Source organism: Kwoniella shivajii, chromosome 6, assembly GCF_035658355.1.
Source record: "Kwoniella shivajii chromosome 6, complete sequence".
NCBI classification, from domain to species: domain Eukaryota; kingdom Fungi; phylum Basidiomycota; class Tremellomycetes; order Tremellales; family Cryptococcaceae; genus Kwoniella; species Kwoniella shivajii.
The window spans coordinates 290264-307383 of NC_085913.1; the positions used below are offsets into that span (position 1 = coordinate 290264).

Sequence of the window (17120 nt, forward strand, 5' to 3'; positions counted from 1 at the left end):
GATGAAGGCGTGGAGGATGGAAGGGGATAAAGGATTGATGGGAGATGGAAAAGAGAGGATAAATTGAATATTATATGGGTTATATATAGCAAAACGATCAGTGAAAGGAGGGGGGGGGGGGCTTTTGGGATACAAGGGGAGTGAAAAAGATAAGCCGTAAACGAAGTGTAACAACGGGAGATAAGAGGTGATTGACGACCCCACAACAGGCAATATGCCAGAAGGAAAAGAGCAGGCTAAGACCGGTAAAGGCCAGAACAACAATCGAAGGGAGGAAGACAAGCAGAGGGCTGATTGTGATCCAACCTATTTCGCTTATTTCACTATTTCATTGGATCAGACAGAGAAACGAGAGAAACAGGCACGATTTACATAAATGATATCCCTGAATGACAAGAGAACGGAGTTCTAAATATAATGGGAAAATACAGGCCACAGAAGGGGAGGCTCATGAGGCGAGAGTCTAATTCATCCCATACGATAAGAAGGGAGGCCAGTAGGTTTGACTAGTGTTTTCATACTGATGGTCTGTGATACCATTGTGTGGATTCACTTCTTTCTGCATTTCACGATGGCGCAGTGTCCCATTATCGATTGCTGAGAACGGTTCCTCAACAATCTGAATCATTCATCGCAGCTAGCTATCTGACTGCACAATGAAACAGGTTCCTTCAAGGAAATGTCTCAATCAGAGGTACAACTTCAGGACCACGGCAAACCCGATTGATGATCTTCTGTTCAGGATTTTTGCTAAGCGAATTTGCGGGGATCTCAAGTCGTGAAAGGTTTCCATTGGATATTCGGTAAAAACGTCGATGATTGATGCCGGCAACTTATGAGATACCAGAAGAAAGACTAGAGAGGTTTTGTATTGCCTGGTCTCCCACAGCATGCATTAGGAGCTCGCTTCGCTGCTGCTGATGCGATCGCTCGGACCGAATCTTACACGGTAACAAAAGCATGAACAGTTTTTTCTTTTCGTTTGTTCTTGTTTGATAGCGATCATCCCGCTCAATCCGGATTTCGCCAAATTATCAATTCGCTCCACATGCTACCATTTTTTTCCTCTCTTAATTATCGTTTCAGGACGCAAATGGAGAGAAGCGGCAAAACAAGTTTCTTTTACTCCTAACGGAATAAACCGTATCACGCGCTGGGAAAATCGGGGGAATCTATACTGCCCATTAAGGGAATTTCCTTCCGGTCAGAAACTGTCAACTTGACGTAACGAGCACATCATCCCCCCTTATCACGATATTCAGAGTCAAGATCTGGGAGCAGACAGGTTCTTGCAGATAACCGGCTTTTGCCTCTTTGGATTACCTGAAAAACACTCGGTAATACCGAAATCATCGATTCCTGCAAGCGAGCCTGTGGTTCTCCATGGGGAATAAAGTGATTCACACTCTTTTGGAGGTGTTTCTATTAAGCGAGATGTCATCGGAACGATACGACCTCGACCCTATCCTCAGGACGGAAACTCCATGCCTGAAATATCGTTACCAAGACACCTGGTTTCGATCAACAGGACTCGCTAGAGCACGAAAGACACTTGCTTATCATCCAATCTTGAGTCTCGACGACGGCAATACCGACGACACCAGACGTCATCTTGCTATCATATCTCATATCAGTTTGATTTCGCGCTTGAAAGCTCATTTACATCGTCATCATCGTTCTCAGGGGTACTTTCGCAAGACGATCTCAGTGCGGCACAGCCGCTATCATGATTGAGGACGGACAAAATGACATACTATCGATAACAATGCTTTGCTACCCCAATGTGGCTTTTGGCTATGAGTAGTACTGATTGACCGGAACGAAGAATCTCTTTGGTCATTTGCACCAAAATGGCGCACGCTGAACTCTATGTATATGCATATTCATTGATGAACCGTCATATATACTTTTTAAATAGGTTCCATCGTCAAGCACTTGATGTCATATCATTACTGTGTCTCCGCCTAGGAAGAGGAAACACTTTTTTTTCAAACGTAATCTATGGCGAAATTCCTACTAATACACATTCCAGAGAAACCGACTAAACTGCAAGATCAAAGTTCTCTCATGCAGGTCCAATGAAACCTTTAACCTGACCTACTCTTTTTAGGTAATCCCTAACTGATAATCTCATTTCCTGAGCTACTTCCTTTGTTAAGATGTCCGTTACCAGAGGATAAAACGTTGGTATGTGTGTTTCGAACTATTTTGTCAGATTTGATCAGTACCAGGCTTTAGTGATGTATTTAGGAGTGTAATACTCACAGCTTCGCTCTCGAACCCATAACATCCCTTCAAAATATCAGTCACAACTGGTGTCCAAGCTGTTATATTCCTAGGTTGAGTTTCAGGATCTAAAGCAACGAAATCCTTGATGACTTCAGTTGCCAATCTACATTTATTCAAATCGCATCGAGTCAGCTTCCACCTCATATACGCATCCATCCAAGCCAGCTCACGGTACTAGTCTTTCCAAGACACCATTCCTTGTTGCTCGATGGGCATCTCTTGGATCTCGGTACATCCTCAGCAGTACATTGATTAATGTGGCCGCTGAACTTGATTCTTGTTTTAACAAGTTTGGCAATTGTTTCATGAACCCTAAAGAGTCGAAGGTGGTTTAGCGTCTTACTTGACCTCGACCAGATATCCATGAGGCGAATTGATACTCACCAACTTTCCAAAGTTTCATCCTCAATTCCTTGTTTGCGTTGAATTTCCTAGCGAATCTCCAACTATCATCTAATACACCCATGAACCTGAGTAAATGTTCCGCAGGGATCGTGTTATACACTTCATCATTTTGGAGTAACTCATGAGTAGTTTCGATCAATAGTAGTTGTAGCACACATTTCACTATGATCTGTTTGAATATCCTTCGTTGTTCACCGTACGTTATCGTTTGTAGTGAAGGCGGGTTATCTGTTGCTGGTTCAAGAGGTGCAGGAGCAACAAACTTTTGGAACGGTGCTATAGCATTGGTGATTAGTAAATTGTCAGAAGATTGGAGCATAGTCGACTCACCATCCGCATCATCGAGTGTACCGCTAGGTTCCACTTCAGAATGTAGAATAGGATCGAATAATTGGAAAGCTGTGGTCGTTTTGAATAGCTGCACAAACGCCGAAACGATCGACATCCACTTTTCAGGTGAGAGTTTTCGTACGTTACTTTCTAGCAATTGTTGGAAGCATGATGTACCGATTCTGGCGAGCGTATCGTTCTCTGCCAAATTAGTGAGAAATAAGTAAGCTATCAACTCACTCCCTTGAAGAGGGCGATGGCAACTCACCTTGACAGATACAAGCTACCAAAATATCCAACAGACCGTCTAAATATCGTTGCAGTACTTCAAAGTAGACGGTATACAAATTGATTAAATCTCTCAAAGCAGATATCAAAGTTGTGGACAACCACACACTCATATCCTCTGCAGATTTGAATCTGACATCTGATTTCGCGCGTAAAATGGCGAATATGGGGAACAAGACCTGTTGACAGACTGTATTCCAGAATTCCACGGAAAATCCAGTACCATGCGTTTTCAACGTGTCGAACAGACAATCTAGAGCGCTACATGATTCACAAGACATCAGCATCACATTAAACGAGTCCAACGAGGTTAACCTACAGTCGTCTAACCTCTAAATCTTCACCGGTCATTATAATCTCGTAGAAGGAATGTAAGACGGGTAACCAATATTTGATCATTGGATCATCTGCTGGTAAGAGATTTTGACTTGGAGCAGGTATCGTTTTACCGTCTTCATCCGTTGTCGGTTGAGGTAACAAACATTCAGGACACTGAAGCATCTTAGGTACCAATCCTCTGACCATTTCGATAGCCTGTAAAGATATCTTTTGGAATTTTGAAACTTTACAGAAATCAGTTATACAGGTTGTGAGATCTGAGAAACTTCCATATTTCACCACCAGGGAGAAATGTTCTTTGTAAACCAACTGTACTAGTTCAAAAGCATAATTCGCTACTCGTTCTGTCAAGACTTTTGATGCTGCTGAAAATACTCCAAACATTGTTCGCCAACCAGATCGCAGGTTTTGTACCCTAGCTTGGAGCATTTGTTGAAGACATTGTAGTACCTGAGAAGGAATAAGCGAAAAGTCTCATCTTAGTGAAAATGGTTGACCTACCATTTCTCTAGCATCAGAGTTCTTGTTGTTCACGATGGTATACTCAAACGGTCTCAAGAAATCTTTTTGGAATCGGAAATGTGAAAGTTCCTCCTTCTCCAAGAAGTTCATGGCTAGCTGCCGCAATGCGTCCAATGCGAAGAAACTGACATTGGGGTTGTTATGACAGCAAACCTATCCGATATCTCGTCAGTATTCATTGTCAACCCAAGAAAATGTAGCCAGCTTACCTGATTGAAATGCTCCCCTAGAATTGACCATATGTGTGACCATTCCAATCTGATTCTGCCCATATTATAATACGAAATCTCCACAAGCTTCTGTAAACTGAACATTCGAGGTCTGGCAGAAGAGCCGGAAGATTGTATTTCCTCCCATGAAACTTCACTCAATGCCTGGACGAAATCGACGATTGCGGACTAAGTCGGTGAGAATATTAGTTGCTTCCACCTTTCGTGACCCGCAAGTTCACTCACACCTGACAAGTTCTTACTCATCGAAAATACCATGTCTGCCGCTACAGTCACTTGAGATGATCTCGACTCTTCGGCCACCTCATCCGCGGGAGCTCTCTTCTTTGTCGAGACGCTTGATTTTCTCTTATCTGCGGCGCTACTACGGTCAAATTGATCAGCTTTCCGCGGTGTTAATGGTAACTTCCAACTCACGTGGTTCGGTTGAGATCAGGAACATCCATTCCACTTGAAATCAATTGCATTCTCTCTAATTGACTGACACATACCAAGACATCTTTCCATGATGCTTTTAGGTTATTCCCATCTGTAACAGCCACATCCAATAGACTCTTGATTGCTTCCACATTTTTAGGTTTCATTTCACCCAGGTTGTTCAAGAAAGTGAATTTTGCTAAAGTCGTCACGAAGGCATTCCTTTCTAATTCCATATCGAACAGACATACTATTCGAATAGCACATCTCAATCCCTCCAAACAGAGATTCACCATATCTAAATCATCTGTTTCTTGTAAAGGTGCTGATATTCCAGCTAAAAAAGGCATCCATGCAACTTCAAACATGAATTGAACATGTTCCAATTTTGAAGCAGTGTGAAATTGATCTGTGGGTCTGACCAATCCTCTCCGTTGCTGTCGGACCATCGCTTTCAATATAGATTCTGTCTTTGATGCCATATTTTCAGACTGAGCTACATATGCTTCTTTCTGCAGATCCCTTCCGACACTTGATAAACCTCCTCCAGTATTAGTGGGAGCCGCTTCGATTTCATCCTTCATCTTGATCTCGTTGTTTTGGATTTCGTCGTAGGTTTCTTCCAAGTAATCTTGAGGTAAATCCTTTCCATCGTTTATACCTCGATTGTTCTTGACAAATTCCGCTTTTGTCATTCTATTCTTCTTCATGTTGGGATTGTGTGCATCGGTATTCAGCATGATGACAGCAAACGCATGAATATAAGCGGCATCGGCATTGGCGAAGAATGTCTCCGGGTTACCGTGAATATACCTTTCGGCGAACTTCAACATGAACCTGTCAATCTTTTGAGCTTCACCAGGTAGTCTGAATGATTGGAGATACATTCGCAGAGCGTCGGAGAAGTTCATATTGGAGAAATCGAGCATGTCCACAAACGCATGCATCGTAGCAATATGGTCTTCATCACCTTCACCGAGGTATTCTCCAATCATCGTTTTGCTCAGGCCCTCATTTGAATGCAGGAATCTAGCGATGTCTTGAGGGGACTTAGATCGGATGAAGCCATGTTCGATGAGAGAAGCGATACCACGTTTAGGCTTAAAATTAAACTTCTTTATACCATCCTGCAGAGTGTTTTTGCGCTGCTTAGCGGATTCGAATCGACCGACATCATCTTCACCAATGTCTGGAGTGTTCAAGCCGTTAGACGCGATTCCAGAGACGGAATTCCTTCCAGAGGGGTCGGTAGGCCAAGTAGGTGTCGGAGCAGCGAGTTGGGAGGTTGAGCCTGACATCGACTCGGAAGCATGATGTCGTCCTACTCCATCTTCACTGGCTCTAGGTTGGTCTTCCTGTATTGCCTTTGTCGTCGGATTGGTGGTGGACCACGCAACGAGTGATTTGAGGGCAGACACCAAACACTCGAGTGATTGTCGACGAAGCTTCATCTCAGGTGATAATCCGGCGTAATGAGGGGCGTTGTGCCCTTGATCTCCAGCTAAAGCAGACGTACTCAGTGACGGAGGGATAGCTGGTCCATTCGATCCGGATGCTTGTTTAGAAGATCCACCTTGACCTAGCTCTTCTTTGCTCGGCGGGGCAAAATGGGTTTGACCGATCTTTGAAACGATATTCATCAATTTCTCATATATATTATCCAAGGCCGCTCTATCACAATCGTAATTGATGTATATTTCGACCAACGCTTGAGGATCTTGACATAGTCGAATGAACACACCTAGTATGATCGATTTCTGTCTTATTGTGGAGTGTCGCATTTCCAGTATCGGGATGAAAATCTCATTGAGAAGGACTTCGATTTCTTTCTGCGGGGAACATTCCTATCAGCGCGTTCCCAGCTAAAAAGTGAAGATCCTCACCTTCATCTGCGCTCTCATATGCTTCAACATACACCAGAAGATCTCCACACTGAGCTCAAATACCTGGTTGACAGAACTGACAGCATTTCTAGACAGACTCAAACATAGATACTGTTTCGTGGCTTGTAGGAAAGGTGTCATCTCCACAGAGGTGTTCGAAGGAATGCAAACAAGGGGATTGACAAAGAGATCCGCATGAGATTTCAAGATTGTCAAGACGAGATGCAAGGACAACAATTTAGATCGCATGGCGTGAGATCGTAGATCCTTCTCACTGTACAACGGGTCAGCCCAAGTTCACAAGAAATAACTATTATGCTCACCTTTCCGAGACCAAAGGTTTCATGGTCAACTTGCACAAAGCTCTGAACACCAAAAAAGCGTCCTTGACAAATAGCTCTTCGGTAGGGATGGGTCGACCCAGAGAATCTAAAGTGCCTTCTTGTTCGTCCATAGCAGTGGTCTGGCCATTTTGCATTGGGGCGGATTGTGCAGCATCGGTTGGTTCAGGAATATCTAGAGCGTCACCATTGGGCACGGGAATCGATACTGTGTTTTGTGGTAGCTGAGGAGGAGAGGATGGCGTTGACATGGAGGGTTCTGCATCAGACGCTATGACAGCTGGGGCAGTAGGTATATCATCGTTAGGGTTTGGTTCAGCGAAAGATTCACTAGAACGAGCGTGTCAGCGCCAACGAGAGGGCAAAGACCTTCGGAAATACTTACAGAGTCAACTTTGTTTCAGGTTCTCCATTCTCTTTGAACGATTCTTGACCTGGGGCAGAAGTACTCGGTTGAGATCCCGAATCTTCCCTATTTAACAGTCCCAACCTTCTAGCTTCATTCTCTCCCATTGTACTTCTTCTTCCCGATAAACCAGCACTTTTAGCTTCTGGTCTTATTACCCTTCCAAAGACGTGATGTACCATCTGAGTCAAACCACCTTGTGCTACGACTTGGTTCGCACCATCATTGGACAGCAAGAAGACGTTGTATACTGTTCTGACTGCCTTCAATAGCGAAGACTGATGTACTAACATTCCTTTATCGGTTGAAAGAACAATTGCCATCAAAGCTTTCACCACTTGTAAAGCTACTTGAGGAGGTGAAGTTTCAGAATATGAAAGTGTGATGGTGTGAGTGATCAGATCCGGTAAAGGTGACATTCCTCTTGGAGGACCATTTGGTTCGGAAAAGAAGGAATGTGAAATCAGCTTTGACAACAGATCCAATGAAGTGATCAATACTGGTACGGATGTAGTTTGAGGATTTGATATTGCCAATCTTAGAGGTTCGAAGATGTCTCTTGGGTGTAAATACGCTGTATTTGAACTTCCTTCACCTGCTTGACACAGATCTAATGCTTTTTGAGCTGCTGCCCTGAACGATGCTGATTTCTTCGCTTCTTTAGAATCAACCAGTAATTGTAAAGGAGGCATAATGATCACCGTCGATAACTGATGTGTTCCAGGTGTATTAGGTGGCAATGATATATTATGACTCATGGCGAATGTTGCTGTACTCGTTCTACGTGAATGTGAAGCTTCACTCATTCCTGTTGTAGGTCTCGTGGAGCGTGGTCTGGATGAAGGAGTTGAGGTGATGGATTGTAATGACGTTACTGATGTTGAAGCTGGATTCGAAACTCTTCTAGAGGTCGATGTCGATGGATCAGAAATGGGTCCTTCACTATCCCTTCCTACCGATGAAGGCACTTGTGAAGATACAACACTGGCAGATCTGACTGGAGTTCTATTTCTACTCAAATCGATATTTTCCAATGTGTCCTTACTATTTGTTCGTACAGGAATACCTCGTCCTGGTTTAGGCGGTGGGGGTGGAGGTGGTGACAAAGGGATCTCTGACGAATTGATGTGCGATTCTGCCGAATCCTTAGGAGGAATGGATGGGGAAGGAGCAGGAGGTAGCTCTTTTACAGGTGTAGGTGGTCCATTTTGTATTCCTAAACCTACATGTAAATCTCTTGCTGGTGTCTCCATCAAACCGGGGGAAGAATCCCCAACATCAACTACCTCTGCTGATCCGGGAGGTGGAGTATGTGTTGAGCCATTTTCTATTGGATGCGCGTCGCCCATCGTGTGGTAGCAGAGAGCGATAGTAGAGATAGACTAGTGATACATATGTTGATGATAATAAGCTACTATCACATTTGTTGTCGAAATAACCTAAAGATGTTGAACCGTGGACGTGTCCGAACAACTCCCCCTCGTCTGTCGCGCTGATGCACATCCGATGTCGGCGGTTTCATCAAAGTGGCACTCTGCAATCTCAGGCGTCCTCTCATCAGATATCAATCTGTGTGACATATGTTCCATGCATCGCTACATGAGCTCTTCACGATATCTCACTGAAGAGATGCATATGAGCCGACCTATTGGAAAGCTTTCAACGCATTCCGGTGGAAGGAAACTCCGCTCGTGAATGATCCCTTCCATCTACGCCCTAATCATATATAATGGAAATCAATTTCGATCCATACTTGACCCAAATCTGATGTACTACAATTATGTGTCAGCCTCTGTTCTCGGACTGAAGCAGCTATCTTGCCGGTTTGACTAAAGTCGAATGTATACCGAACTTCCAATTCGGTGCAGATAGGAGTCAGTTGGATTTCGTGATTATCACGACTGCTGACGTTGATATAGGCAGCGAAGATGAACAACAATGGGTCTGAAGATGAACTATGACCAGTTGAGTACTGGATGAACTGTATATAGCAAGCTTTGCTCAGCCAATTCGCTTTCTGCTGTCGAATGTTCATACGTTAGTTTGAGATATACTAACAAGCAAAGGCTGATTTACAGATCAGATGCCGCTCATCACCCTGACGAACGTTGGAACCCCTCTTGACAGGATTCATGGTGCTGAGGATACAAATGGACGCATCGTTGACATCGTTGACAAAAGAGATGTCGATGAATGTTAGCAAGCACGAATGCATTCTCATATAGCGGATGAAGGTGCAAAATATGATGAACGTGGATATACCCCATCCAGTTGATTATGTAATGATGAAAATCAACTGCGGGACTATCTATCATGGCGGGCGAATCTCGGACATCCTGGAGTAATCAACGTTAGATCCCGTAAAACCCGTTTTAGAATCCAGAGAGCAATCACTAGTACTCTGTTTTGAAAGTATCAAAGAAACGCATTCACCTACTGCAGTTAGACGTGGACTGATCTTTGTTAGACAGAGAGTGAGCAGATGTTCTTCCTGCATATCTAAGCACAAGAAAACGGCAGTGGAGACTGGCGAACATTTACCAAGAAAACGCCCCCATGGTCAACTACGTACGGTGATTTTGTCCGAAAAGCTTCTATTTCCTGAATCCGGGTATATCGAATTCTCTATCATTTTTTATTGTGACATACCTTTGAGTATCTCATGAACGCCATCTATAAATAAAGGCTACATGGCTACAGCGACCGCCCTTGCGACCAAATTCCTGCAATCGGTTCATACTTATATCACAAAACATGGCATTCGAACGCACACAATCTTCTCTATTCCCATTCGCGTTAGACGATACCCTGAGTATCTCATGTATTCTTCTACGGATATGGGAACAAAGAAGGATGAAATCAACATGTTTTATTTTTGCCGTCAAGGGAATTTGTGGACGGACGGACTAGGAACGGTGAATTTTGACGTCAGAGAGAGAGGATCGCATAGGGTAAAAAAGAAGAAGGAGGTATAGGAAGCCATATGTAAACCCCCTCGTTCCTGCACGTTTGCTATTTACAAGCACTCGTATGATAATCATGATGTATCAGAATTCTATTCTCGGTGTGAATCTTCCTTGAATGGAATGGCAGATGTAGAGAAAACCTACTGGAATGTGACATTGGAATCGTAATGAAGGGATTATGTCTACTGAATTATGCAATCCTACGTAGTCTATTTGATATACACACCAATTGAATCTGCTGACTGTTCCTATAACGTGCTAAATTCGATATCAATCCTATTATATCTATTTGCTGCCAAATACTATCATCTTTAGCACAGCCATTCATCTCTCTTTGCTACTATTTCAGTGTCAAATTGTGTTACCGCAGTTCGCATTCACCGAGACACAATCCCTCCAACCATCAAATCAATAACCTTTTACCAAATCACATCTCACTAGTAGTTGTTCATCCATTACAATTTTCCCATTCCTCGGTACCAAGGAAGTGCCAAGCACATCAATATTATTATTATCATAATATTTTATATCTCTCATTCACATTCACCCTTATCGGTTGAGAATCACCACCAGCCTTTTTTTTCCCCTTCCTTGTTTCCCCTTCCTTCTGTTTTGCAGCACTTCGGCATCTTCCTGCATCGCCCTCCTTCGATATCATCCCTGGGTTACTACAGATCAGCATCATTTCATCATCGATCATTTATTCTAATCATTCACATCAGTGTCTATACGTTACGCTCATAACCACTGATAATAATATTCTCATACATTTCGTTTCGCCATTTCATTTCCACATTCGAACACAGCTCGTTTATCGACATTAATTGCATATGCATGTTCAAACTTGGTCTTCCCTTATACAAAACACCTTTCCTCTGCATACGCCCTTGTTTTTGGACCTTTTGACCTTTCCGCTTCTCAGGGTAAAACAGCATCGTCCTTACCGTCAAAGTAACGAGAGGAAAAACCTTTTTACCCTCGATAAAACGAACAACACAAACCGTATTCCAAGTACTTCGGAAAGATCAAACGCCAAACGACATACGGACTAGGAGTGGGACTGTATAGCGAGGACAGCGCAACATTCATCTATTAGATCAACTTTTGGGTTTTGAGATATCATCATGTCAAATATATATGGAAGTCAACTGGAACCGTTCGAGGAGGTGAGTGAATCCTTTTCTGTCGTCATTGCCCTTTGATTTTTTGGAAGCAGTAGATCAGGTCGATGTTCTCAGGAAGGAAAGTTTTATTTCAGTCGAGGTTCATGAGATGTAAGGAAGACGGTCGAGGAGTGGTGTATACCTCTTGATGGCGCAGACTGTCTATCCCAATCCAAGTGGTCTTAGCGGGAGACACGTTCCTCTAAATGAAGTTTCTCCCTTTTGCTTGGACACATTTTCCAGCTCTGTGGTACTCTAGGTCTCTCATTGCCGTTTCCCTACCTGCTGCGATCTTCTCATTCCTTGGGTCCCGCTATATCTCCCCTTATCATCTTCGTGGTGATGTGGCCTCACGGGGTCTCTTTCATTCTCAAATGGTTTATAAAAAGCAACCCCGTCCAAGCTAAATCTCTATTAACCCCTTCGCATCTCTAAATTTTCATCATTCTTTGACATAGTATTGATTCATTTCGTCTGCTATCTACTCTCACATACACTGTTGCTGTTGGGGTGCACAGCGCTTGTTTGCATCGCTCCGCAGTTCGTGTACACCTGTCAGATGTGTTTTCAATCTCCACCTCTCGCATACATTTACCATCGCTGAAGGCTGACTATCCTCCTTATTCACAGCATCAATCACCCTCGCCTACAGAAACCACCGACAATCCTTACGAAACAACGTTAGCTTCTCGTTCTTCATCTTCCCCGCGTCGAAGGGGATCAGGTCCACCTTCACCAGTGAATACAGTCAATACACTTCATCGCCAACTTTCTGGAGATCCTGAATCGCCTCCTCCAGCTTGGAAACGTCGACCAACCGTATCAACTAGACAATCTAGAAGTCCAAACCAAAACAGTAATATCAATACAAACGTAGAAAATAAACCTTACTCACCTGTGGATGTTGATTCCGCATCGATTTCAAGAAGTCCAAGATCACCTTCTGAAACATCTGTAAAATCTCGTCATTCCATAAACAGTAATAATCGTAGATATCCACCGTCCAATCTAACAATGACAACTACCGCAGCTATGCGGAACCCAGTGGGTCTACCGAATGGCATGTTCTTACATGAATCACCAAATGGCTCTTCGACCTCTTTGCACGATGGCGAACTGGTTTTGCCGAACCCTGCATTCCGTAGACGAAATGTGAATGGAAACGGCTCAAGCTCAAATAGATCTTCGATAGCTTTGAATCAAGATTTAAGTAGTTTGACAAGTGAAGAATTATGGGCGTTAGGTCAAGATCAAGATATCCCAGATATGAGTAATCCCATGCGTCAAGCTGCTGAAACTCCTTTGGACACAGTAAAAAGAATGAGCAGAATGGTTGATAAATCAGATCAGACTTATCACGGTGGATTACCAGGAGATGTAATCTGTGAGTTTGCGTTATCAACTCGAGTAAAAAGTCTATCAGCTAACGGAAGTGGACTTTAATATCAACCTTTATAGGGCCTATGGCACCACCTGTACAAGAGATCTCACCGTCTATCAAATCCAAATCTTTCACAAATGTTGCTTCGTTGGGTATGTCAAATAGAAGGATGTCGCGTCGATCTAAATCACGTCAATCTTCCATCGATATGACCTCGCCCAAAGATATCGATGGACCTTACAACAATGGAGGACCGATGCCCAATTCGCCGGGAGTCAACGGAATGGGTGTCTTATCTTCGGCTCATTCGTCTTCTACCTCTTTGACTTCTCAAGCCTTACCACCTAATAAATCGTTTTCTAGTATCGGAAATCGACCTCCCTCGACCTACTACTCGAGAGACTTCTTAAGCAGTTTAGCGCCCAGAGAGGGTGGATATGCCATTGCTGCACAGATGGGTGGTGGTCTAGGTGCAGCAGGTACGATGAGCGTGGAAGAGAAGAGGAGAAGTACAATAGTAGATGATGGTAGATCGAGGACAATGGGTTCAAGAGCGCCACCTTCAAAATCTGCAGGTATGGGTAGATGGAGTTTGGATGGAGGCGAGGTAAGTAACTTCGATGTAGGTAACCATGACGAAAAATATTGACCAGTCTGTTCAGAACTTTGGTCGACCTTATGCTACTGCTTCGGCTGCGACTACCTCATCCAACTTATCCGCACCACCAATCAATTCGGCTGAACCTTCACCCACGGCGGAAGAACGTACTCGTTATCTCCCTGAAGGTGCTTCGCCAGCTTACACTGCCCCTTCAACATCTTCCGGACCATCTATACCCATCTCTACCACACCTCCCAGTCGGTCTCCTTTAGTTCAACAAGCACCAACAGCAGAGGAACTCCCTTCACGATCTGCAATTCCCCCTCCTCCTCCAATCCCCGTCAGCAACATCGCTCCTCCACCTGCTTTGACAACCAAGAAGTCCAAGAAACAACTGGCGAAAGATGCGAAAGCAGCTGAAAAAGCAGAGGCGGTGAAAGTTGCCAGGCAAAGAGCTGAAACCGCTCGAGCAGAGGCGTTAAGGAAACAATCCGAAAGGGAAGAAGCAAAGAGGAAAGAGAAGGAAGATAAGGCTAGATTGAAAGCAGAGAAGAAAGCTGCTAAAAAGGGAAAAGGTATTTTTGGTCTTTCCAGTAGTTCTTCAACTTCAGCTACGGCTGCGCCACCGAAAACTCAACCTATTCAACCAAAGCAGACTGCTCCACCAGTATCTCAGCAAATATCTTCTCGTAACCCACCTGCTCCTACTCCGATTCCTATTCCCCAGGCAACCACTGACGCTACCGATTCAGCTCAAAGCATCACTGGCACGCCTTTCCCTCAGCCAGCGCAATCGTCTCAAAGCGCTTACAAAATCCCTCTCCGCGATACGGTTGAAACACCTCGAGCAACACATCATTCGATGCCGCTCAATGCCACTGCTCCCGCAAACAAGCCTCCTACCCCATCCTCCTCGACCCGACCGCCTATAGAACCAAAACGTTCATTATTCGGTACCATGAAAAAGAGATTCTCCTTTGTTGGTGGATCCGACTACAAAGGAGCTCAATCCAATAGCAGTGCTCCACCTGTGCCAAAGCTTCCACCCACCCCTTCTTCCCCGGTGGTGTCAAAGGAGCGAACTGACATAGTGACATCACCTGCCTCATCGAATGCGACTGCTCTTCCACCTCGAGGTGAATCATTAACAGCATCGACTTCGATTAGTCAAGCCATCAGACCTGAAGATAATGGTTCTATCTCTGACCCAAACGTACAATCACCCTCATCACCCAATTTCAACCTCGCCAAAACCATTTCTCGTGAACAAGCATCGTCATCACCTTCTCGCAAGAGAAACTCGCTACACGGACCTAGACCAATGCCTGACAACAAATCAAGGCCCACATCGGTGATGACTCATTCGTCAGAACTTGCTGGACATGGTCAAAATCAAACTCAAGAGAATTTCGGACCTGTGACACCTTCAACCTCAGGTGATTCAGGTTCATACATCCAATCTTACGGTTCGCATATGACTTCAATCACCCCAATCACTTCACCTGAAGATGACAATTCATTCAACAATAACAGTACCAACGAAGATTTCGAACAAGATCCTAAAAGATTAGGAAGTGGTGATTCAAATAAAACCATTCATGCTGGAACTACAAATCCAGTCCAACCAATTCTGGCTTAACACTAAGCACACAAGGTTACTGTATATCATTCTTTCGACATAGAACTCGAGATGTGAAGAAAACAAGGAGGACTCTAATTTGACGGAATAGGGACAATATATTTCATTAGTTTCGCCGAATCTTCATGTTTTTCGTGTTTTCCCTTATATCAATTATAATCAATTTCAAAGATACCTAATTCCATGGACAATCATTTTCTGTTTCTGTCTTTCCATAAACACGATTCGGAAAAAAGGGACAATAAAAACGGTATCATGTTTTCTCTTCTCTGTTATTGGAAGACCCAATAATCGATTATAGCTTCCCAACCATAGGTAGCTTATTTAACTTGGCATTTTACATTTGATATCTGTAGAAAATTAATAGAAGGGATGTTACTTGTTATAAGTGTATTCTGCTGCAACTAGATCCACGTCGTCACATTTTGACGTTATGCTGACGTAGGCAGGATCATCTGCACTCTGCACAAATGATGAGTGGTTTCTTAATCATTTGACAGGTATCGTTGAAATCACAGAGGCGTGAGATGCTAATGGTACCAATACATTGTAATCGTACAACAAATGATCCACTTATATCCTGAGAGTATCGAAGTCTGCGGAAAATCGCCTTGACTGAGATGACGAGGACATTCCGAAGTAAGGTATTTTGGCTAAATTTACACTTGCCATTCCAATGCACCTTCACCCCAACTCAGTTCTTCTTGACCTTCTTGAGTTCCATCTATAGCTTGACAAACTGCACCAGCGAATAATCTAACCAATTTCTTCTCTTCTTCGCCAATCCAGACCCTTCCCCCTCCTGATTCTCGAGATGGGTAATTCAACCACCAACCATTTTCACCTTCCACCACGACGTGTTGATCTTCCTTTGAACCTGAAAGGGTAGATAGCAAATCTTCCAAAGGTGGAGGTGAATCTCTCCCTGTTATGAATGATTTTGAACTTCCATCCGTATTCGAAAGTGATTTAGTATCTAATCCGAGTAATCTCGATAATGTTGTATGTCGATTATGACTTGGGAGCGAATCTAACGCTTGGAGAATGGGGGGTAAGGAAGGTTGATTAAGCAGGACTCGAAGTGAAGGAGAAGTAGCTGTCATGACATGCCGACCGATTAGCTCACGCTTATTTGGCTCAATACCGATGACATATCACTTGGAACGAAGCGAGTACGGCGCTCAATAAATGCAAGTGTGAGTACGTTACTCACCGATTCTCAGTAGTTCCTCCCGCCGTAGTGGCTTTGGATCTTCCTTCTTTAAGGGATCAGTGAATATCGACGGATCAGGTTCTGGCGGCCATAGTAGCGATGTCAATGAACGTAGTGACTGTGACTGTTCGTCGTCCTCGTTTGCTAAGATTGGAGGTTGAGGATCTTCTACAGTTGGTGTGGCCGGAAGTGTTAACGGTAAGGCTTCGGATGGAGCTTGATCGTTTTGAGCAGAAGGCTCTTCATGGGATACTACGTCATTACATCAGTCCATTCTTGTCTAACATCTGGATGAAGCTAGTCAACTAACCTTTATGGGATTTATAACATGCTACGGAACAGCTATATCAATAATCGTCAGCTAGTCCATGGTAATCATCTGCAAAAAGGAGCTTACTAGCGTACTGGACAAGATGGGCATTTGTACTTCGATGGCTGGGTCATGCATATTTGACACACAGGCGCTTCATTGCCTCTCTTCGGACCCATACTATCGCGATACGATGCTCAGATGATAGAAAGAATCAGATGAAAAAGGCAGAACAACAATTATCGTTGTCGAAGAGATTGATTTTCAAAATAGAAATTGAAGAAAGATGGAATGTACGCGGGGCCCCTGTAAACAAGAAAAAAGTTGGAAAAGTTCGAATTCGCAGGACGAATTTGGAGATGAGATGTGGGTTGAAAGTGTTTCAACATGGGATCCA

General features: G+C 43.7%; 3 protein-coding genes across 3 annotated transcripts; 1 reads left to right on the plus strand and 2 right to left on the minus strand.

The window, feature by feature from the left end:
• Positions 1-2065: 2065 nt before the first annotated feature.
• IL334_004602 (uncharacterized protein) lies at positions 2066-8799 on the minus strand (the record flags this gene model as incomplete). Its single annotated transcript, XM_062936319.1, has 14 exons — positions 2066-2203; positions 2266-2392; positions 2460-2601; positions 2674-2970; positions 3025-3225; positions 3293-3573; positions 3632-4101; positions 4153-4326; positions 4383-4571; positions 4629-4767; positions 4821-6649; positions 6704-6977; positions 7027-7374; positions 7430-8799. 14 exons carry the CDS (start codon positions 8797-8799, stop codon positions 2066-2068), a joined length of 5979 nt encoding a protein of 1992 aa, XP_062792370.1.
• A 2741-nt stretch (positions 8800-11540) lies between these two features.
• On the plus strand, positions 11541-15200 carry IL334_004603 (uncharacterized protein; the record flags this gene model as incomplete). The annotated part of the gene is made up of 4 exons (XM_062936320.1): positions 11541-11582; positions 12210-12963; positions 13038-13567; positions 13623-15200. The coding sequence occupies 4 exons, from the start codon at positions 11541-11543 to the stop codon at positions 15198-15200; spliced, it is 2904 nt and encodes a 967-aa protein (XP_062792371.1).
• A 659-nt stretch (positions 15201-15859) lies between these two features.
• On the minus strand, positions 15860-16902 carry IL334_004604 (uncharacterized protein; the record flags this gene model as incomplete). Its single annotated transcript, XM_062936321.1, has 4 exons — positions 15860-16296; positions 16414-16665; positions 16724-16755; positions 16811-16902. The coding sequence occupies 4 exons, from the start codon at positions 16900-16902 to the stop codon at positions 15860-15862; spliced, it is 813 nt and encodes a 270-aa protein (XP_062792372.1).
• Positions 16903-17120: the final 218 nt, after the last annotated feature.